The 22,888-nt window shown below is 40.2% G+C and overlaps 1 protein-coding gene across 3 annotated transcripts in view; it reads left to right on the forward strand.

Annotated features, from left to right (window-relative positions):
- The window catches only part of ATG2B (autophagy related 2B), a 91,261-nt gene that overhangs the window by 34,815 nt on the left and 33,558 nt on the right, over positions 1 to 22,888 (forward strand). For 2 of the 3 annotated variants that reach the window (XM_006133706.4, XM_025189917.2), the window contains exons 13-26: positions 363 to 455; positions 646 to 834; positions 1,373 to 1,646; positions 3,239 to 3,341; positions 4,762 to 4,954; positions 5,947 to 6,089; positions 7,489 to 7,646; positions 7,904 to 8,076; positions 8,433 to 8,583; positions 9,654 to 9,853; positions 14,748 to 14,828; positions 17,259 to 17,365; positions 17,592 to 17,684; positions 22,392 to 22,462. In XM_006133706.4, coding sequence (XP_006133768.1) covers positions 363 to 455; positions 646 to 834; positions 1,373 to 1,646; positions 3,239 to 3,341; positions 4,762 to 4,954; positions 5,947 to 6,089; positions 7,489 to 7,646; positions 7,904 to 8,076; positions 8,433 to 8,583; positions 9,654 to 9,853; positions 14,748 to 14,828; positions 17,259 to 17,365; positions 17,592 to 17,684; positions 22,392 to 22,462 — 2,029 coding nt within the window. The remainder of the gene's footprint in view (positions 1 to 362; positions 456 to 645; positions 835 to 1,372; positions 1,647 to 3,238; positions 3,342 to 4,761; positions 4,955 to 5,946; positions 6,090 to 7,488; positions 7,647 to 7,903; positions 8,077 to 8,432; positions 8,584 to 9,653; positions 9,854 to 14,747; positions 14,829 to 17,258; positions 17,366 to 17,591; positions 17,685 to 22,391; positions 22,463 to 22,888) is intronic. The other variant, XM_025189916.2, reaches the window with a different exon arrangement.

The following is a 22,888-nucleotide window of genomic DNA, read 5'->3' on the forward strand; positions in this document are numbered from 1 at the left end:
AGATGAGGCTGTGATGTTGGATTTGTGATGGTGGCCCTAGTTGTTGTCGTTTAGGTGCTATAGTCCATCTGCTCCAGCTGTATCTGTGCTTATTGATTACTTCCTCGGTCCTCTCAAATATGGTATGTGAGGCTCAGGACCTTCTGGGCAGTTTTGCTAGTCTGAATCAGAAGTTGTGTTTTTTTGTTTTTGTTTTTTTTGTTTACTGGATCTTTGACTGTCAGACAAGCAGCTGAACACAGAATTTGCTGGCATCTTAGGCAGGGCCATTTGTGGCGCTTTTTAGGTATACTGTGCCTTTTACTGCTCTCTAGTTCTTTTGTTTGTTTTGCATCTATTAATTTTTTTTTTTAATTTTCAAGCTCCTAACATTTCATTCTGAAAATGGAAATGATACACATCCTCTTCCATGCCTTCAGCTCCATTATAAGCACACAGATAACAGAGGACCTCAGGTAAGGTTTGAAAAAAACCCACTTCACTGCCCTGTTGCATTATACTGTAGCATAATGGTTTTTGTAATCTTTAAAGGTAAACTTACTACTTTGGTAGTTGTATAGAAAGATGTATATTGCAAGAATCTTTTGTTTTTATAACTTACTTTACAGTGATTCATTGAGAATATTAATGTACTTATTTTTGCAGGGTAGTCAAGGAAGACTGAGCTGTGTTCCACAGAAAGCGGAATTACAAATCAAGTTAAGTCCAGTATTTTGTGAACTGGATATCAGTATTGTAGACAGACTAAATTCTTTGCTTCAGCCACAGAAACTAACCACTGTAGAGATGATGGCATCTCACATGTACACATCTTACAACAAACACATTAGTCTGGTGAGTGACCAGTGACCAGTGAAATTAATTTATGTGCATAGTGATAGGCCTGGAAATACTGAATAATAATGAAATATTAACACATTAGTCAAATTTGACTATAACTTTTAAAATCCAAGATTTTCCAGGACTTTACCTCTTAGTCTCTTGGAAGGTTGTTGGGTTTTTTGTTTTTGTTTGTTTGTTTTGTTTTTAATGCAAGAGTCCCAAAATACCATTTGACCTTCCAATAATGAGAACCTAGAAACAGCTCTGCATTCCTATATAGTAGCTCTGTCTTGAATACTTTATTTTATTTTTCAATCCTGATTAAATATAGAAGCTTGACAGTACCTGTTCTAAAGATCTTAGAAAAAAATATGGGTGACCCAGATTAATTTATAGGTCATGCACAGTACTGTATGAAATCGTATTAAAAATGCAGGTTTACCTATTACAACCATTGTATCATTTCAGTAATTGCTTTCATATTGTAAAGTTTGCTGCTTCTCTAATTAATGCTGCTTCTCTAGTTTGTTTTTCATCTTATATTTTTTAGCACAAGGCATTTACTGAAGTTTTTCTGGATGATTCACGTACACCTGCAAACTGCAGGGTTTCTGTGCAAGTCATTTCACCAGCATTAGATCTTTCTGTTCGTTTCCCTATACCTGACCTACGATCAGATCAGGAAAGAGGACCATGGTTTAAGAAATCACTTCAGAAGGAAATCCTTCATCTTGAATTCACAGATATGGAATTCAAAACTGAATTTATAGGAGGTTCAACTCCAGAGCAAGTTAAATTAGAGCTTACCTTCAAAGAATTAGCAGGTAAGAAGTACAAATGTTATATTACTTCTAAGTATACTTTCCCATTGTCAGCCTTTTGGTTGACAAAGAGATTTTGCAGTGTTTAACAGAACTTTTGCAAATTCAACTTCCATTTTGCACTTAGGACCAATTTTATCAGTGTTACTTCAGTTTCTGTATTTTTCTAATAAATATGCTTAGATTTAGATTCTCTTAGCATAGTACAAAACTGAATCAGAATCCCAGGTAATTAAGCTCTGTGTTTAAAGTTTTTAGTTGTATTATATAATTAAGGGTTCTGGTTCTAGCTGAAATATACCAATAGAGGCAAAAGCTTACTAAAGTTAAAATAGTGTTTCTGCATAATTTAGTTTGGTCACTTAAAATCTTAAAGTCTTTAAGGGAAAAGTGTAGAATTTCCTAAACTCATTGGGAACAGCAAAATTACTTTGGGTTGATTTTCACTGAAGAATTAGTCCCTATAGTTGCATATAAAGCTTTCAAAAGCTTATTTAAATAATGGAAAAAACTTTTGGGGGGATTTGCATTAATTCTGAACCACACTTTAGAAGAAACAATACTACTAGACAGAGCAAATCCAGAATATCAGTCTCAAGTTGATAGGAATTGGTTCCTGTGCCATCACTTCTAAAATGGAGGAACTGCACTTCTGTAAGCCAAGAAGCTAGATTGCAAAAATTTTGTGGCAAAATAAATGAGACAATAATGCGTCCTTCATGCTACTCTGAAATACCTGATCACTGCCTTTTTTTTGTCCACATTTCAGTGTAAGCCCTTGGTTAGTAAAACTTGATTTAACAGACCCTGAGTTTAACATAGTGCTTGAGCATATACATTGATTTATAACCCTAGGTTAGCAATTGTTAAACCATGAATTCTATCCTGAGGCTCCAGTGTTGACATTGTATAATGTGAACTTCAGTCCAACTATTCATACCGTCACCTTCTCAAAATGTGACCACTGTAACCATTTGTTTCAGGGGCAAAGGGAGAAATCTTGACAGTCAGCCAGACTTGACTATCCAGAGGGCAAAGAAAGTTGGTCAATGGGAATGTGTGATACTTTTGGAAGATTCCAAGAATATGGGTCCAGTGGGATGTATCTATATCGCAAAGCAATTGGGTTTGAACCCTGGCTCAGACCCTTCACACCTGAGAGGCATGGTCCTGGGACCCTGGGTCAAAACCTATGTTAGCATGATTTGTGTGGAGACAGAAGTGGGGTTAGATTTGAGCATGTCTTTGAACCCTGGGCTTACCTTGCAGTGTAGACACCTCTGCTCCTGGTTAGTGGGTGCCAAGTTAGAGGATTAGGGAGTTTCACCCTGTACCTAGAAAAGTCTTCTGAAAATGGTTGCAGTTTACTCTCTAGAGACTTTTTTGTTTGTTTTTGTTTTTTTTTTTTGTTAGGAAAAAAAAAAGAGATACTTAAATTTCAACTTATTTTACTGGTATTGCTAGATACCAAGGTTGTAAAAGCGCTAGCTTCAAAATAGTTAAAATCATGGAGCAGGGTTCTATTCAGATATACCTGCAGAGAAATTCCAACTTGTGTATTTTTTATATTTCTGTGAACTTTTCTCTTATTTAAGGCTTATTTGAAGAAGATAAAGCAGAATCTTCAATAAAATTCTTTCAAGTGTCCAGTAGCATAGATGGAGACATGATATCATCTGACAACTTTGATTGGCCACGGTAAAATAGCTTTAATTTTTCATCATAATTCTTTTTCAAAGCAACACTTTCTCTAATAACTTATATAAATAAACAGTTCATGAGATGGCTACTTTCAACATCAGGCACAAAGGAAGAATATGTCTCAGAAGACTAATCGTGTTAGTTTGTATCTGCAAAATCAACCAGGAGTCCTATGGCACACTAAAGACTAACAGATTTTTTGTATATAAGCTATTGTGGGTCAAAACCATTTTGTCAGATGCTTGGAGTGAAAATCTCAGACACTGGGATACATATATGTACAGAAAATAAGAATGTCATTATTGAGTTCTATGATTGAATAGAACCTAGAGATGAAGAAATCTTATCATTCAGAAATAACATAGACCTTTATTAATGGTGCTTGTGGATGGATGGCTCATTACTCGAATGCATGGAGTATTTTCACCAGAACTCTTAAGAGACAAGTAGATATTGTGGTGTGTAGGGCTGCTGAGGTACAAGGGGTGTGAGTTTTGGTAGAAGGAGAGGTGACCCTGATTTAGTAAGCTAAAGGATGAAGGAGACTGGAGTCAGTATTGGACCCCTTGCCTTGTGCTGCCCGTACAGTGTTACTCTCTTCCTGGCTGAGTTTCTGCACAGAGCGTCGAGACAGTGGGAGGAAGAGAGGGTTGCTTGTCAGCAGGCATCACAAAAGCCCCATGTGGCAGGGAAGCACAACTGTATAACTGCACAACAAATACCTGTTGTCTTTTCCTAGCTCAGCTGAACATGTGATGGTCCTGGGCTGTAGGAATGCATGATGGTAAAGCCAGATGCTATTATTGCTTTTAATTTTTGATTTGAGTAAAAGTTTAAACAGTTCTTCCATCTGCATACAGTTCATGTTCATTTTACTTTTTCTCCAACTTTTGAATTTATTATACTCTTAAAAGTTAAAAATTAATTTTGTGTGTTAAATTTTCACTTTAGGGTACTGATGCAAAATCAGAAAATTTGAGCTAGTACTGAACTTCTTCTTGAGCTTGGATACTATATATCATGTCACATAAAAAGTTGTTTAATGTTTGGGAAACATTAGAAGCTCATGCCATTTGGTTAGATGCTTGTGCTATCTGTAATATAAAGTCCCAAACTATGTAGCTACATAAATTGAAGACGTGATTTCAATCCAAATTCTGACTATCCAGTTTTTCATGGATTTATGTCAGACAGTGTAATGGAATCACACTTTTTTGGGTGGAAGTTTACAATAGTACATGTTGACAATGTAACAATTTGAACATCTAATGTGTTAGTTTATACATAATATATGAATAAATGCACTCTCCTAGGCTAACTGATAAAAAAAGGCACATACACATCTCCAATGAATGTCTGTTGTAATATTTTTCAGAATATATACTTAATTTATTCTGTTTCCTTTTTTCAATATCAGGATTGTACTGAAAATAAACCCATTGGCTGTGCACTCAATTCTTGAAAGGATAGCAGCTGAAGAAGAAGAGGGTGATGGAAACTTTCAAGAGGAAGAGGAAGGAGGATCTCATTCTCTTAAAGATGTCTGTGATCTCAGAAGGCCAGAGCCATCTCCTTTTTCCTCTCGTAGGGTCATGTTTGAAAATGAAGAGGTGACGAAAGTTTTATTGTTAACAGAATCATTGTAGATACAAATTACAGTAAAACTCCAATTGTCCGGTATCCAGTGGTCTGGCACTCCCGATAGTCTGGCACCAACTAGAACCCGGAAGTGCTCTGGCAGCTGCTTCAAGAAGTTGCTAGTCAATTACACTACCACCGGGTGGATCCGCAGGTGACAGGCTCCCAGTTTATCTTTCCTCTACTGCCTCTGTCAGGGGCAGGGGCAGGGGCAGGGGCAGGGGCAGGCGGGGGGTGGAGCGGAGGGCAGGGGGACGTGGTGAGGGCCGAACCCTCCACTGTTTTGCAGGGAGGCAAAGCCTGCAAGCGGCAGCGGCAGGGAAGGGGCGAGAGGCAGGCAGCTTCTTCAAGAAGTTGATAATCAATTACACTACTGCCCGCTGGATCCCCAGGTGACAGGCTTGCAATTTATCTTTCCTCTACTGCCTCTGGTGCGGGGGGAGAAGAGTGGGAGGGGAGAGGGCAGGGGGCTGCGGGAATGGGTGGATCCGCAGGTGACAGGCTGCTGCTGAAACTGACAAGAGATCTTCTCCCCTCCCTGTTCCTGATGCTTTTACCAGTAGACTCCCCATAGTCCAGGATCAAAAGAGCGGTGCTAGTGTAATTGACTAGCAACTTCTTGAAGCAGCTGCCTGCCTCTTGCCCCCTCTTTGCCGCCGCCGCTTGCAGGTTTTGCCTCCCTGCAAAATGGCGGAGGTTTCAGCCCTCGCCGCGCTGTTCTCTGCCGAGCCTCTACCCCCGCCAGAGGCTGTGCAGGTCCTGGCAGACCCGTCACAGCCCCCCCGCTGGAGTACCTCTTTATAGTCTGGCATATCCAATAATCCGGCACCACCTGGGTCCCAAAGGTGCCGGATTATCAGAAGTTTACTATAATGTAGTATTTCTGGCTTATATGCAACTTCCAGAAAACCTTCAACAAGTTGAGATTGTGTGTGTGATGTTTGTTGTTTTGTTTTGTTTTCAGATGGTGATGCCAGGTGATGCAGTTGAGATGTCGGAGTTTCAGGATAAAGCAGTCAGCAATTCTCATTATGTACTAGAACTCATGTTACCAAATGTTCACTTAACACTGCCAAATAAGGATTTTTATGAGAAACTATACAATAGGTGAGTATAAGCATTAGTTTGCTTGTTTAGTTTGACCTGTATTTCTGGTTAATGTATTCATTGGTCATAAGAACTACTAAGGGCATGTCTATACTTACAAGAAGATTGATGCTACAAAAGTCAATCTTACAGTGTTTAATTTAGTGGTTCTAGTATCTACCTGTAAGTTTGAACGCTGAGGGTAGCCTCCACTGGTGTCCGGTACTCCTTCTGCTCCCGTTGGCCTTCAGCTGCGTGGACGCCGCTACAACTGGGCTTAAGGTATTTTGCATAGTTGGAGTTGCATACCTTAAGACGACTTGCCTGGTCTAACATAGATCAGGCCTTATTCAGTAGCAGTTAATTTTCCCATAATATTTGCACAGCTCTATAACAATGTAAAATGCTAAATAAATGTTATTCTGAATTTTTATCAGAAATGCAATTAAGTCTCCTCTTTGGTCCCTACTTGAGCAGCCAGCCACTCAGACAGTTTGACAGATCTTTTCTATTGAGAATAAAACAGAAAAGTCTTTTGTTTCCATCAGATGAGTCTTTGTTTTAAGTGCTTACAATTGCCATGATCTATCTGAATTCTGCTTCAGAAATTGTTGTATTACATTATTTTCCCCTCCCCTTCTGTGTGCATATATATAGTTTAAATAAAGCAGATTTGATAAGTCAGGGAAAAGAAAAAAATGACTGTTTACAATCTTAACAGCAGTAATGTACAATCTAAAAACATAGAAAAATAGTAAAGGAGAAATGAATCAGAGAAGTTGATATAGAAATCAACACTCAAGTATATAGAGAAATAAAAAATCAAAATTTTGTTCAGTTTCTAATCAATATGCATGTACTCGTACTAAATTGCTATAATCCTAGCCTGGAAAAATGTGAGATCCTGTCTTTTTTTGGTCTCAGCTATTCCTAAGAAACCTGACTTAGATTTCTATGAGAGACATTTCAGCTACTAATTAAGCACTCATGTTCCTTCAGAACTCTCATTGGACAAGTTTGAGGAAGTCAATTCCACTTCAAGTAAAACTTTTACTCAGATTTCCCAAAAGATTGTTTTAACCCAAGAAATCTAGTGTGCGCATTTTGTGAATTTCTTTAGCATCCATGAGGCAACCAGAGTAATTTTCTTTGGCAAATCCATTGAATTAGCTACACAGTCTAATGCTTAACATATAATAAATAATCAGAGCTTTGTAAAAAATCTAAGTAGCTGATTATTAGCATCTCTTTGCTCACTAAAATATACGTTACTGCTATTTATGCTCTTGAACTCATCTCATTCTTATGCAGATTATCTTGTATGAAATCTGTTACAGGATTATTGCACATTAATTAGTTTTTATTCAAGTGGAAATATAATCAAATGTTTAATAATGCAACAAAAATATGCTTTTTCTAGGATCAGCAATGACTTATTATTATGGGAACCCACAGCTCCATCACCTGTAGAAACATTTGAGAATATTTCATATGGTGGTGGACTCTCAGTGGCCAGCCAACTGATCAATACTTTCAGTAAAGACAGCTTTAGTCAATTCAGATCTACAATACATTATGGTAATGTATGTTGTTAATCCTCTAAAACAAGAAGTCGGCCAAGACTGTTAAGCTTTTAAGCGGAAGACTTGAAGATATAAAATAAAGAGATCATTTATATGTTTCTTTGTACGCTATATAAATGTTTTGATGTGGATAGAATGTTAGTCAAAAATACTGCTGTGAAACTGTATTTTATTGAAGGTAAAAAATATGTAATTTTCGTTGATAACTTTTGTATTGTCTCATCTAGATATTTTGTTGCTGTTTTCTTGTAGATGATGAGAGTGGATCTGAAGAGGAAACTCTACAATATTATTCCACAGTTGATCCAAACTATCGTTCACGTAGGAAAAAAAAACTTGAATTGCAAAACAAGAACACACAGAGCTCTCTCTCTGTTCTTTTAAATGTTAATCATGGATTAGTGTCAGTATTCACAGATGTAAAGGTAAGGTACCAGTAATGGAAAATATTGTGCTGAGTCATAGGTTAACTTAGAGCTATAATGTATTTTGTTACGTTGAGAGGAATTTTATTAGCAGTTTTGTTGTACAAATATGATTCCACAAGGAGTCATGGGAGTGTCTTTGAGATATTAGAGTATTGCTATCTTAATTATGTGGTTAAAGGTGCATCTGACTACGATATTATGTTTAAACATTTTTTATTCATATTTGTTGTTAGGAAATTTAAATACCAGGCGAGGAGATTGTGTGATAGCAAGTGTCACATTATATTGCACTGTCCTAAGCAGCAACAAAAATTTCTCAAGCAGCAATATGTTTCTGATTTTTTTTTCTTTAGCAGGATGGCGGGAATATTCTGGAAGGCAAGCGTGGTGAATTCTGGTTTGAGTTCAGCAGTGGTTCATTATTCTGCGTGACTAAATATGAAGGTTTTGAAGACAAACATTACATCTGTCTTCATTCTGGCAGTCTCAGTTTATATCATCAAGGTAGGAATTTAAAATGTTAGTGGATGTATATTTGTGTAAAGGTCAGTTAATAGTCAAATAGAGGCTATTTAGGGCAGGAACAATTATTCTGTGTACAGCATGTAGCAGAACGGGGTGCTGGTCCATGCCTAGTTTTCTGAGGTCAGTAGTAATACAAATAATAAATAACAAAAATAAATATAACATGCAGTCCTGTGGCACCTCAGAGACTAACAAATATATCATATTTTGAGCTTTTGTGGATAAAACCCACTTCATCAGATGAGTTAGAGTTTCTATCTGATGAAGTGGGTTTTACCCACAAGAGCTCAAGATACAATATATTTGTTAGTTTCTGAGGTACCACAGGACTGCTCATTGTTTTTAAAATTAGAGACTAACGTGGCTACTCCTCTGAAAAATAAATGTTTGCTTTGGGATCTGTGTAGCTTTAAATGACCCTTGAAGCTGCAGGCCTGCAAAACTCTCAAATGTGCAGAAGCTGTCTCTTTTTCAGATAGCATCCTTCTCATTTGTTAATGTCCATGAAATTCCAAAGTGGTGCAACTCTTGTGTTCACTCCTTGAAATCCTAATGTAGGTGTTAGGTTCTTTCCTGGCTGGCTAAATTCCAGTCATCAAGTAAAATACTTTAAAGTGACTCAAAAATGTCTATGGATGACAGCTCCAATCTAGCTAAGGAGAAGAGCGGGACCTATCAGTTTTAAGGTTTCCTATTCATATAACTTCAAATGTGTGGCAATGGTATTAAGGAAATTTCGGTGTCAGGGCTTCTATTCAGTTGAGGGGATGACGTACTGGGGATGATGACACTGCCTCTGTCAAGATCTTCACCAGCTTCCCAATCACTAATTTATAGGGAGAGAGGATCTATAACAACAGAAGCTTTTCTGTCACTCATTTTTGAGCTATCATTTTTATTTTGCCAATAATATGGCACAGTTAATTGCTGGTAATTAGCTAGAGACTTGAAATGATCTTATTACCAAATAAAGGTAAACAGATTTCCAACGTCTTTACCTAAATCACAAACATCTCTGCTGCATAACCCAAGCTACAATCTCTATACAGGTGTGGTGGATGGAGTTGTCCCTCTATCTGAAATACGACTTCCTAGCACGACACGTCCACATTGGTTAGAACCTACCATTTATTTTTCTGAAGAAGATGGTCTCAGTAGGACTTCTTCAGATGGTGTCGGAGTGGACTGTTTAAGTATGCTGTCTGTTGCAGTGAAAATCCAGTCAAATAAATCGGAAAGCAATACAAAGGTTTGTGTTTCCAACTTTGAGCTTTCATGCATATTCTAGATTATTTCAGACACCTAATTTAAATGAAAACGTTTACAAGAATTCAAACTCATAAAGGTCATAAACACAAATATTTATACATTTTGAACCATTTCCATTTTAAACTGTGGGTTTCATAGTGATTGAACTCTGAATGCTTTACTACTAAACTATAAGACTATTACTTGTAGTTATGTCAGTTGTTTAGCAACATAACTCAGTTCTTCATGTGCTTCCTTTGCTGATCACTATTGCTTTTATCTAAGGGATCTGTATTTTTGGCCAATTAGCCTTCTTGCCCTTCCTTTGCTTTGATTTACATCTGCTGTGCATTTGTGGCAGCCCTTTTCCCATCTCTCGCAGTGATAAAGCGCTATAAGCTTAGTGTTCAACTCCTTGGTGGCTTTTTCTAATAGTGAAATATTGCATCTTTTACCTTTGTGAGCAGCCTTTGCCTGCCTACTCCCAATCTCACTGGGTGATTCCTTTGGCTTTGGCTCCTGCATTCATTGGTATGGGCAGAAGATGAGAGCTCTGGCTTTGCTTTGGCTCCCCCCCATCCAGAATCCAACAGCTCTTGTGGTAGCATACAGGTGGATGGAAAAAGAGGTCATTTCCGTGGCAGCCAACTGCAGACCATCACAAGGGCTCAACAGCTAACTGACTTCAGGCTTTCCTAGGGCCTTGGTAACTTCTAGCACAGACACACCAATAAACTTGTAGTTCCCACTCTTTATAGACCTCAGAATGATGTAACAGATTACCTTCCTAAATCCCTTTACTGACTGTCTCTTACTACGGGACATCTTCACTAACCATCATCTGCTGGAGTAAGTGCCTGTCCTTAGTGATATCCACCATGATCTAGTCATGTTTCCAGAAGTGGAGCAGGGGCACCTGGCGTGATAGGGAGCCTCCTTGTTTGATCTATTCCAGCTCCCACTGGGGATTGTCTAGAAAAGGCAAGCCATAAGGTAGATTTGAAGGCCAGAAGATACCACCAATGCATCTAATCGGACTGACATTCTGTAGGTTACAATCTGGACAGCTGTGCCCTCTCAATATTCCAGCATAGAGTTCCTTTTACGCTGCTTTGCTGTGAGAACCACCACTCCTGACTAGTTCACACACACTTGTAGCATGCGAAATCACCCCCAGCTATATTACATAAATGCTCTGGCCAGTGACTGATAAATTACATACAGGGGGACAGTTGCAAATTCCCAGTCGTTCCACCAGAAATGTACCTCTTGTGCTGCCCAGCACTCACTGGACAATATAAGCTTCTATAAAGTCTGTCATTTTGTCAGTGGAATATGATATGCACAGTCCCTGTTATCTCAAGTGTAGGTTCCCAGCTCTTCAATCCAAGCAGACATTGGTTTATATAAAACAATAAAACAAGCTTATTAACTACAGAAAGATTTTAAATGATTATAAGTAATAAGGCATAAAAGTCAGAATTGGTTACAAAAGAAATAAAAAGATAACTAATCACTCAAACTAATCACTTAAACTTGCTAAGTTAGGTAACTTAAAGGCAAAAACTGTTTTCTCACTAAAAGCTTATGAAGGTCTGGCTGGATTAATTTAGCCATGACCTTCCTGCAGATCAGTGATGCCTCCTTTGTCTTTCAGAAGTAAGGATGTTAAAAGACGGGTAATTGACTAATTGTGTCGTCGATACAAACTGTATTGACGACACAATTAGTTGACAAGGGAAAGTGCTCTGTCCTGGCTCGTGCCAGTCCAGGAACTACCCCCACTGTGACTCTGCAGTTTAAATGTAGTAGGAGCAAGACATGCAGGCTGCCTGGCTCTTACTACAATTAAAATGCAGAGCTGCAGCAATCCCAAACAGGTGTGAGCTGGGACTGAGCCAGGCTTGCTCAGTCCCGGCTTGTGCCAGTTCTAGCAGCCCCTGTCCGCTGCCAGCCCAGGCCGCCGTAAACTGAGGCTGCTTTGCCGCAGCAACTCCTGTCTGCGGGGGGGGGGGGAGGGAGGAACCCACTCCCCGCTGGGACCCCCTGTGGTTAGGAGCTGCTGCCAGAGCAGCCTCTCCTATACCCGCCGCCCCCCGCCCCGCTGCCTCTGATAGAGGTAGCAGTATGTGCGGAGGCGGGGAGCTGGTATTGCAGAGACGGTGCTGGGAGGAACCAGCTTTTAAGCCAGCTTCCCTCAGCACTGGCTCCTGTTCCCTTCCCTCACCCTCCCAAGGCTTATCAGGTAGTCGACTACTTTCTTACATCCCTTTTCAGAAGTTATGGCTGTCATCAGTAGAAAGGAGGAGAGAGAGGTAATTTGTGTTGTATGTATCCTTCATTCTTATACCATTCTTTCATTTTTTGAGGACCATCTCTACATGGAGTTCAGGTGATAGCCAGTCTGGTTTACACAGAAAACCCCAGTTCAATTGTCAGTATGCAAAGTTCTTGCTTACACTCTTCCTCCAGCTGAAGAATGACTGTTTAACTAGGTGATAGTCCATAAGAATTTATTTGATTATGCTGATACCTGGTTGGGATGTCAGAGCGTCTTTGTCTACGAAATAGGAATGTTAGATATTGATTAATTGAATAATAGTGTAACTGCATCAAAACTTTGCAGTTACACCATTATTCGGTAGTCCCCTGGGGTTGGGGATGGCAGCCAATGTGTTCCCAACCGTTTAAAAACCACCCCGCCTCCCATGCAGACCGGCTCCTGCCTGCTGCCCTGCACTGCTGCCTCTGTATCAGAGTAGCAGCAGCCCCTGTCCACAGGGGCCCATGCTCCCCACAGACAGAGGCTGCTCCACCATCCCATAGAACAAGCTCTGTCCACGGTGAGCCTGGGCCCGCCACCGACAGAACCTGCTCTGCGACAGCAGCCTATGTCCGTAGGGGTCCTCTGCCTGTGGTGAGCCCGGGCCTGCAGTGGACAGAGGCTGCCCCATAGGAGCCTCCCTATTTCCCCCCAATGCTGCTGCCTCTGATAGATCCCAATGGACACCGGTTCCCCCTCCCTTGCTGCCTGTGATACAAAGGGAGCAAAGGGGGAAGGAGTGCGTGTAGTCGATAGGATTATGTGATAAGCCTTGGCTTGTCAGTTAATTGTGCGGTTGACTACATGTTAACATCTCTACTCTGAAAAACCTGGTTTTAGCATGCTTTTCTTAAATTTGAAAAATGTTACAGCAGTGTATATAGTAGAATCTTTTAACCTTATATACAATGTTGATATATGTATGTTACCAGCGCAATAATGTTCAGTGTATTATGAGTTTGCAAATGATACCTTAGAAGACATGCTCCATATAAAATTATCAGTCTTGTAAAATGGTGAACAAGGAATGTAATCTGTCACATTAACCTCCTATATCACCAGTCACTGACACCACCCAGTGCTCTCATACTAAAATCAAAAGCCAAAATTAGATCGAAGTATTACATCTCCTAGGAGACTAAACTTGTGTGTCCCACAAGAAGACAATAGGAAGGACCCATGTGCACCAGTGACCAAGGACCTTATGATGGGAAGGAGTAGATTATTCAGGTGATCACATCAAGTGACCAACTTGCAATGGAAGGAGAAAATCCCTCAAGTACACTGCCAATCTGACATGGAGAGAAAATTCCTTCCAAGCATCACATGTGGTAGTTATTGGACCTTCAACAAAAGCCAACCTGTTAAACTTCCTGAGAGAGAAAACAAGAATGCGTAGTGCCATCTCAGAGCACAAACACAGAATATGTTGGTGGAAAAAGAGAATCCCATCCAGATCCACTTCAGGTGACAAGATGAAGCCCTGAGGCATAAACCTAAAGGACACCTCCGGGGACGCTGAACTCTTCCCTACTCCCCTCCTATGTCACAAGCAATCCTATCATTAGAAACCCCCTTCTAATTTCTAGGCTGAATTTTCCATGGCCAATTTATATCCGTTTGTTCTTGTGCCAACATTGCCCTTTTAGCTAAATTAGCTCTGGTGATAGCAGTCACATTGTTTCTCTGCCTGGATAGATTTTCTCCAGAACGAACTAACAGATGTAAAATTGATTCTTCATAAGATCTCACTGGCTGTCACTTTTGTGTTATGGTGCATCTTTGGACTGCTAAAGATTTGTGGCATGAACCAAGCATGGAGTACTATAGCTAGATGATTGTTGTGGATTGTAGAATAAAAAGCCAAACTGAGCCCTTGTTTGTCTCTAAGTATTTTGAGAACAAGCTCTTTGATGAAGCAGTGTACAAATGAGTTCTTTTTTGAAACAAAAGATGGGAAAGACCCTACTGTTAACTAAGCAAAAGAGGGAGGACTCGGAACTTTTTTTTAAAAGGGCAGACAGTCATTTTGTGCCTTCTCCTCCTAAAATCACTGCCAGATATCATGATTGATGTGGTTGAATCTCAGTTGTTTGTGAATGATCTCTGTGAATATAATCTGTACAGTGCCTTGGGATATTTCAGGGCAAAAGATGCTATGTGACCATTCAGTAGGTGACTATGTTATTACGAACAACTAAAAAAATGTGCTTCTTTTAAAAATATTGTGCGCTTTGTTCATTACAGTGTAGCCTCTTGGCCTATTTTGGTCTTCACAGTACTGTTTAGAAAGGCACCTCTGAATATTAGAGGTTTGCTATTCATAAAATATTCTTTTACAGAAAGGGTGAGACTGTGTTAATCATAATTTCAGTGACATGACTATTGCTATATAGTGGTTATCTTCTTGAAATATCTGAATCCATACTTAGGACCCAGTCACATCCCCCATGAGGGCAGTGATAACTGATTGTAGACTTAAATGGGAACAAGATAAAGCTTATAGTTCAGAATCCCAAATCTGAAAACATATACACTAATGTACACTAATTTTCAAAAAAATTTTGTGCAGGAATTTCTAGTTGCTGTTGGTCTGAGAGGAGCTACTCTCCAACACAGAGTATTGCCTTCAGGTTTAAGCTGGCACGAACAGGTCAGGTTAATGTAATTTTCTTGATGTCATGTTTAATTTCATTTTTACTACTGATTGTTTTAACGTGTGAACTAATCCTTGGTGAAAAATCTTGGTGTTTTGATTTTGTATTTGACTCGGTGTCACAATCTTAATATGTTCATAGAAGTGCTAGTGTTGTCCTTTGACTTTGTCGTCCCCTCTTGCCTCCAAATTATTCCTAGAGCTTGATCTTGTTGTGAAATCCTTATCTGTGTCTTCATTTTCTATCTCATTTGCAAAAATTCCCTCTACTCTGATTCTGAATTCTAACCTCTCAACTTCAGGAAATCCAGGATGTTAAGCTCAAACTGCTTTTTGATGCTTGATTATATTCATGTGTTTCATATCCATCTCTGAATCCAATTTATAAACAATTCTGAATTGAAAAAACCCTGGTTACTAAGGGATTCGTTCCACTTCAGAATTGAAGTCCGATAATTGTTTTCATTTCCATCTGCTCATTTAATCTAAGTTGCTTCTCTCCTATCTCTTTCCCACAATTTGTTTGAATAGTAGTAGTTGGAATAAAAAACTTCAGGGCAAGAGTGAATGACTGATAAACAGAAGCCTGTAATGCCAGGCTACGGCAGAATAAAAGGTTGTATTGAGAAGTGTGAATGTAAATGTGAGGTATATAGCACACGTAATTGGAAAGAAAATTCTTGAGTACAGAAACTCAGGTGTACCTCTTAATGAAAAGGATAGCAATAAACGAGAGCTGGGGGTGGGAAGAGCTGCAAAAAAAGTTGGAATATATAATACTTGAGGGATTTTGGAAGAAATGTTTGTGTCTTAAACTAAATGGTGCAGCTAGGCAGCCACCACAAAGCTTGTCCTGGCTATTTATCAGAGCTGGACCTGGGCTGCGGTGCAGTCCCAGAGCAAGAACAAATACTTGAAAGGAAAAAATGTAGAGGAGTAAACTCAAAGTTTATTAAAGTAGATATTGACATTTCAACTAACTATGGGCAAGTTTAGATTAAAAAGATTTTTTCCTAATAGTAAAAACACAGAAGTAGTAGTAGTTCAGACTAGGAATTTTAAATATTGGTTAATTGAATAGTCAAGTAACCTCAAGAATTCTTATCTGTTAGTCAACTATTCTATAGTTCCTGGGGGCAGGGCCAGCAGTCAGTGCACTCTGGCTTCACTCCTGAGGAACCACCTACCACTCCACACTGCTGCCTCTGTATCAGAGGCAGCAGTGCAGGGTGCCTGGCGGGAGCTTGTCCGCCAGGGGAGCCAGTTTAAAAACCAGCTCCCCTCGTGGACTGGCTGCCTGTCACCCTGTGCTGCTGCCTCTGATAAAGAAGCAGCAGTATGGAGTGGCAGCAGCCGCTGTCTAAGGTGGGTCTGAGCTCCTGGAGCTGGTGCAAGCCAGAACTGAGCCAGGCTGCCTGCCTAGCTCCTAATACATTCTAAATGCAGAGCCGCAGCAAGTTTAGGTACTAGATCCGTTTCATGCCAGGACTGAGACGGACTGCTGGCCAGCTTTCTAAAAAATTTACTGTCAAGTAGCGGGGGATGGGGGGGCCAGGGGGATGTGTGTAGTCTATAGCGTTAACCTATAAGCATTTGCTTATCGGTTAATCAACTATACTATTACATCCCTAATTCAGACTAAATAGACCCTAGAGAATAATGTAGATTAATAAGGCAGAATATGATGGATGTCTATAAAATCATCAATGGTGTGGAGAAAGTGAATAAGGAAGTGTTATTTATCCTGTCCCATAACACAAGAAATAGGGGGTCACCAAATTAAATCAATAAGCAGCAGTTTTAAAACAAACAAAAAGAAGTACTTCTTCAAACTATTGACGGTCAATTTGTGAAGGGGATGTTGTGACAGCTAAAACTATAACTGGATTCAAAATATAATTAGGTAAGTTCATGGATGGCTATTAGCCAAGATGATCAGTGATGTAACCTCCATGCTCTTGATGTCCCTAAGCCACTGACTGCCAGGTGCTAGGTCTGAACAATAGGAGTTGGATCACTTGATGATTGCCTTGTTCTGTTCATTACTTATGAAATATCTATCATTGGCCTCTTTTGGAAGACCAAGTTACTGAACTAGATGGACCATGAGTCTGATCCAATGTGTTTATTCTTAAGTTCTTGTTTCTTTATGTAGGAACTAACTTGCACTTCTGTAGTTGCTAGGTTGGATTAAAAAGCTGTTTTCATTCCTATTATCTACTTCTCAACAGTTTGGGGATTTCTTTCTCACACTTTCTGCTTTTTTTACATAGAACACTCCCACTTCCATTCAACTACTGATGTTTTGAATTTCTCCCGTCTTCTCTCAAATACTTTGTTATAATGCGTATTAAAGATTATCTTTTTAAAAGATCCATGTTTACTAAAATATATTGAAAGATCATAATCATATTTTTGTGATTGTAGATTTTATATTTTTTGAATATTTCTGATGAACCTGTTTTGGGATATAATCCTCCAGCTTCCATTACAACTTTTCATATACACCTCTGGAGTTGTGCTCTTGATTACAGGTAAATAAAATGAATATATGTGTCTCCCCGTATGGCACTGCAACTATTCAGTTAGATACTTTTTAGGAATGCTCCAGTTTACGTATCAGAATGCATATTTATGCAGGCTTGTTTGAAGAAAATGTTGTAATTAAAAGGAGTTCTCTTTATCAGCCTTTGAAATTGGATTGCTGTATTTTTAAAATATGTAGGCTGTATTAAAATGTTGTCTCCTTTTTGTTATTAGGCCCTTGTTTTTGCCAACCAGATCTCTACTTACTGTTGAAACTTTCAGCATTTCCAGTAATGTTGCATTGGATAAGTCCTCTTCTACTCTCAGGTATAAATTAGAGTGTTCATAAAATATGGAAACTCACATAAACATTGTAGCCTTTTCTTCTTCGAGTGCTTGCTCATGTCCATTCCATATTAGTTGCTGTGGCACACTGCATGCACAGTTGCTGGAGATTTTTCCCTCAGTGGTATCCATCGGGCTGGCTCTAGTGCCCTTTGAACTCAGTGCTCACTGTTTCCACCTAGGTCCTTGCCTCCCTCAGGTGGTGGAGGGGACTCCTAGTTGGTAGATTTGGGCTTATTTTCATCAGTCCCAATGCCTCAGTATCCTTAATCTTGAATTCATTCAAGCTAGGTTGAGGAGTTCACTGTGAGCACCTCAGGATTCAAGGTCTGTGGTTCTAGGAGGAACTTTCCTTACATATAATGTCAGAGAGTTCAGAGCAGTCCACCTAACATGCCAAGTGTATTTATCCCAGATTGCAGGGAAAGTTGTACAAGTCCTTATGGATAACATGGCAGCCATGTTTTAAATCAACAGGCCAGGAGAGACACATCCTTTCCTCTGTGTCAAGAGACCATTTGTTTGTGGGAAGTCTGCAAAAAGCACTCAATCCACCTTGAAGCTTCTCACCTTCTGGGAGTTCAAAACAATTTCGTAGATCATCCACAGAACTTTCTCCTTTTATCATAAGTGGTTCCTTTCCCCCAAAATAGTTAGAACCATCTTCTAGGGTAGCGGGTGACTCCGCAAGAGATTAGTTTGTAACCAGGCAAAAGGGGAAGTATCAGTTTTCTCTCTATGCAGGCATTACCTGGGCTTGCTCACAGATGCCTTCCTGCTCTCCTGGACAAAGCACCTGTTCTATGCATTTCCCCACATTCCTGTCATGCACAGTCTTACTCAAAGTTAAGCAGGACAGAATGAAAGTTATTCTTGTGGCCCTAACATGCCATGCCAGCACTAGTTCAGCATGTTATTGGACCTATCAGTAGAGACTCCAGTGCTGCTCCTTCCCATACCTCATCTCACATGAACATGTCCAATTGCACCTGACCACATGGAAGCTCCATGATTAAACCTGACCGATCTGGCCTGTTTGGAACAAGTCTGTTAGGTAGTAGGAAACTATCAACTAGAATGAATTACCTCACTGATTGGAAGCATTTCTCTGTCTGGTCATTCCAATGAGGCCTCTTATCTTCTAGATCATCTATCTAGTCTGTATTGGAATATCTGCTTCATGTAAAACAGCAGGCAGGGATTAGCCATTTAATCACTTAAAGTACATCTCCGGCTTCCATTCTCCAGTGGATGGTAAGCCATGTTTTTCCTCACATAGTATCTGTTCACTTCCTCAGGGACTTATAGGCTACGTCCAAACTGCACAGTTATTTCAGAATAAGATATTCCAGAAGAAATACTCCAAAATAGCCTATTTCAAAATAGCACGTCTACACTATAGGGAAGCCTGGAAATTAGTCCAAGGCAGGCTCCCCTCATGTGGGCTTTCTGCCTCGATTTAGAGCCCCAGGAAGCACTGGAGAGTAATTACTTTGAATGGCCTGGGGGAGGAGCTATTTTGAAATAGTAGCAGTAGAGAGTCCACACTACTGTTATTCCGAAATAGCTTTTTCTGAAGAGGCGTTATTCCTTGTGGAATGAGGTTTACAAATGCTGAACTATGCTGCCTGTCATTTTGAAATTATTTCAAAATAATGGGCTAGCTGTGTAAATGCTCGCATAGTTATTTTGGAATAAGGTCCGTTATTCCAAAATAGCGCTGCCGTGTAGATGTACCCATAGAGACTATACTTTTAGATTCATGAACCCATTCCCGCATGGGACCTACACCTGGTCCTGTCAAGACTTGCAGGCCCTTCTTTTGAGCAGTTGGCATCATTTCCCTTGTACCTCTCATGGAAGGTTACCATCCTGGTGGTGATTAACTTGGTCAGGAGGGTCTCAGAGATTAGGTCCCTTACGTCAAAAACCTGCTATGCAATGTTCTTTAAGGACAAGGTTCAATTTTGCCCTCTCCCCACATTTCTCCTGAAGGTAGTATTGCAGTTTCATAGTAATTAGGCTATCTGCCTGCTAGTATTCTTCCTGAAACTGAAACTGCAAAAAAATATGGAGGAGCAGTATCTGTGCACATTGTGACTTCCTGTACAGAAAAGACCAAACCACTCCTTCACTCCACACAGCTCTTTGTGGCAAAGGTGGACAGAATGAAAAGCCTGCCAGTTTGGGCCCAAAGAAATTTGTCCTGGATCGCTTCTTACTTTCATTCATGCTGTGAGTGGGTGGATACCATCTGGACTGCCCACTCAGTGAGAGCTCAAGCTTCCTCAGTGATGTTTTTGGCCCAGGTCCACTTCAGTATATTTGCAGAGTAGCAACCTGGTTGTTGGTGCATGCTTTTTCATCCACTATGCTACCACCCAGCAGGCTAGAGATGATTCTGGGTTTGTAAAGCAGTATTGCATGTCCAGGAATTCTGAGCCCACCTCCTGTAGTACTGTTTGTTTTTCACTTAGGCTATGTCTACACTGGCACGCGATCTTGAGCCAGAGATATGCAAATGAGGCTAATCGTGGAATATCGCCGAGCCTTATTTGCATATCTAATGAGCCACCATTTTTGCAGAAGAGGCTTTGCGCTAAAAGGAGCTGTCTACACTGCCCCTTCTTGCACAAGAAAAACCCTCTTGCGCAATGCCGTTATTCCTGAAAATAATCAGCGTAGTGGCATTGCGCAAGAGGGTTATTCTAAGCTTTGCCTCGTTTGCATATAAATTAAATTAATGGAGATTGCCTATCTCCTAGAACTGGAAGGGACCTTGGAAGGTTATGGAGTCTAGTCCTCTGCCTTCACAGCAGGACCAAGTACCATCCCTGACAAACTTTTGCCCCAAATCCCTAAATGGCCTCCTCAAGGATTGAGCTCACAACCCTGGGTTTAACAGGCCAATGCCCAAACCACTGAGCTAACCCTCTCCCTTATTGTGCCACTGTAGACATAGCTTTAATATGTAATGAGCCTTAAAGAAAAAGGCAAGCACTTGAAGAAAAAGCAATTACTAACCTTTCTGTAACTGATGTTTTTCAAAATTTATTGCTCTTGTCCATTCCACAACCCACTCTCTTGCCCTTCTGTAAGAGTTAGCCAGTAAGAAGGAACTAAGAAAGTGCAGAGCTGACCAGGTCACTTGTACAGGTGCATGAGTACACAGCACCAGAAGGTACTAGACTCTGCCCAACAGATATATTTGAGGGAAAAATTCCATCAGCTGTGCATGCAGAGTGGAATGGACATGAGCAATACATCTCAAAGATGAATTACAGAAAGATATTTTTTCTGTCTTCTGTGGAGAAAATATTCTCCTAAAGAAGAGAATTAGTATTACATTTTGCCTGGATATAATCCCCGAGTTTGCTTAAATCCATTGTTCTTCATTAGAGTGTTTGTCCCACTGCTAAATATTGTTGTGACACCTTAAATATGCTTGTAAATACTGTAAAATCAGGTGGGTGTGGGTGGGTTGCTGAGCACAATGGCATCTTCAGATCTCTAAAACAGGTATTTGTTTAGTTCAGGTTGGATCATAGATAAAGAAGCTCATCCTAAATTTATACACCCGGTCCCCGAGTTGCGAATGGTCGATTTATGACTGTTCGCATTTACAACCAAAACTCCCATTGAGCGGTCATAAAGGCGGTCCCCGAGTTACAAACATGACCTGCGCTTACGAACAGCGCAGTCGCAGTGTAATTCAGTGGGGTCCGAGTTACAAACATTTCGAGTTACAGCCAACTGTTTGCTCCGTAACTCGAGGAAAAGCTGTATTGTTGTTCCCATATTTTTATTTAATTAGTGGATGTAAAGCCTGTACTATATTCCCTGTTCCTATTGTGATATCCTTTTAAATGGTCTTGTAATAGTGCCGTTATTCTGAAAATAAATGTTGTATTGTTTAAATACTTTAAATCTCTGTCATAATACAATAACGTAAAGGTTAGCCTAACTGTACTGTCCTTCAAGGAATCTAATTATTATCCCCAGAGGGATCTAAAGCAGAAGCCCCACAAACATTGAGGGTCACACCCCCCAACTCCATCTGTGTCCCACTGGGGCTGAGAACAGGGTTGCGGCTCCAGAATTTGTGTGACATGGACAGAGAATACAAGCTGAGCTTGTAGTTGGGCTGTGGCTCTGTTCCTAGCCTCGGCCCCAGGCAGGGAATGGAAGTGTGGTCAGTGGCTGATTCTGGGGGCTGGCACAGAGTCAGAAGCTGAGTTGTGCTGAGGCTAGGTTTGAGGCCAGCTGCAGGTCTGCGAGCCAGGGATTCAGCTTGGGGCAGAACTTGTAGTGTATAGTTGGTGAGTGTATAGTTGGTGTTGGTAGTAGGTAGGTTTACGGGCCCTCCTGAACGTCTTTATGTCCTCCGATGAGCATGCCTCACAATTTGGGGATTTCTGATCTTGACAGATTACATGTAGTCCTGGATGATTTACAACCCCTCAAAAGGTTAAACTGACAATAGTAAACATAAATTATTTTATTTTCCAATAATCATTTCCAAGCCCTATCAGCCAGATAAAAGAATAGTTATTAAGAACTGCTACAAAGCAGAGCAAAAACTTTAGGATTTAAATATGTTCTGGCTTTTTACATAGTTTCATATAATTTACTTTGGGTGAAGTGCACAGTTTTTACCTGGCATTTTTGTTTCCTATTTTTCTTCTGTAGAATAATCTTGGATGAGGCTGCTTTATATTTGTCTGACAAGTGCAACACTGTTACAGTAAATCTGCACAGAGGTAAGGGTGTTTTAGAAGCAATAGTAATCATATGCTGAATATAAATATAGCCTTCAAAATTTAAATAAATCTACAGAAATATTAAAAACATTACGGTAAGCTACTGGAGAAGAGAGCTGGGTTTATAATGAGTAGCAATATAGATTAGATTGTGTAATGTAGTATAGCAGAAGAATGTGACCAGTGACCCATATGAAAGGTCATGTCACAGAACAAGGAAATAAATATTCTTTACTATATGGCTTTAGCACAGGAGTGGGCAATAGTTTTTGATGGGGCGGGGGGGGGGGGGGGAATCCAAGAATTTGGAAAGTGGTTGAGGGCTGCACTCTTCCATGATATTAATGGAGGAGGTGCAGAGCCTGGGATGGAGGTTGGGTGCAGAAGGGAGCTCGCGTTAAAGGAAGGAATTTGGGAGAAGGAAGC

The sequence above is a fragment of the Pelodiscus sinensis genome, chromosome 4 (genome assembly GCF_049634645.1).
Source record: "Pelodiscus sinensis isolate JC-2024 chromosome 4, ASM4963464v1, whole genome shotgun sequence".
In the NCBI taxonomy this organism is placed as follows: domain Eukaryota; kingdom Metazoa; phylum Chordata; order Testudines; family Trionychidae; genus Pelodiscus; species Pelodiscus sinensis.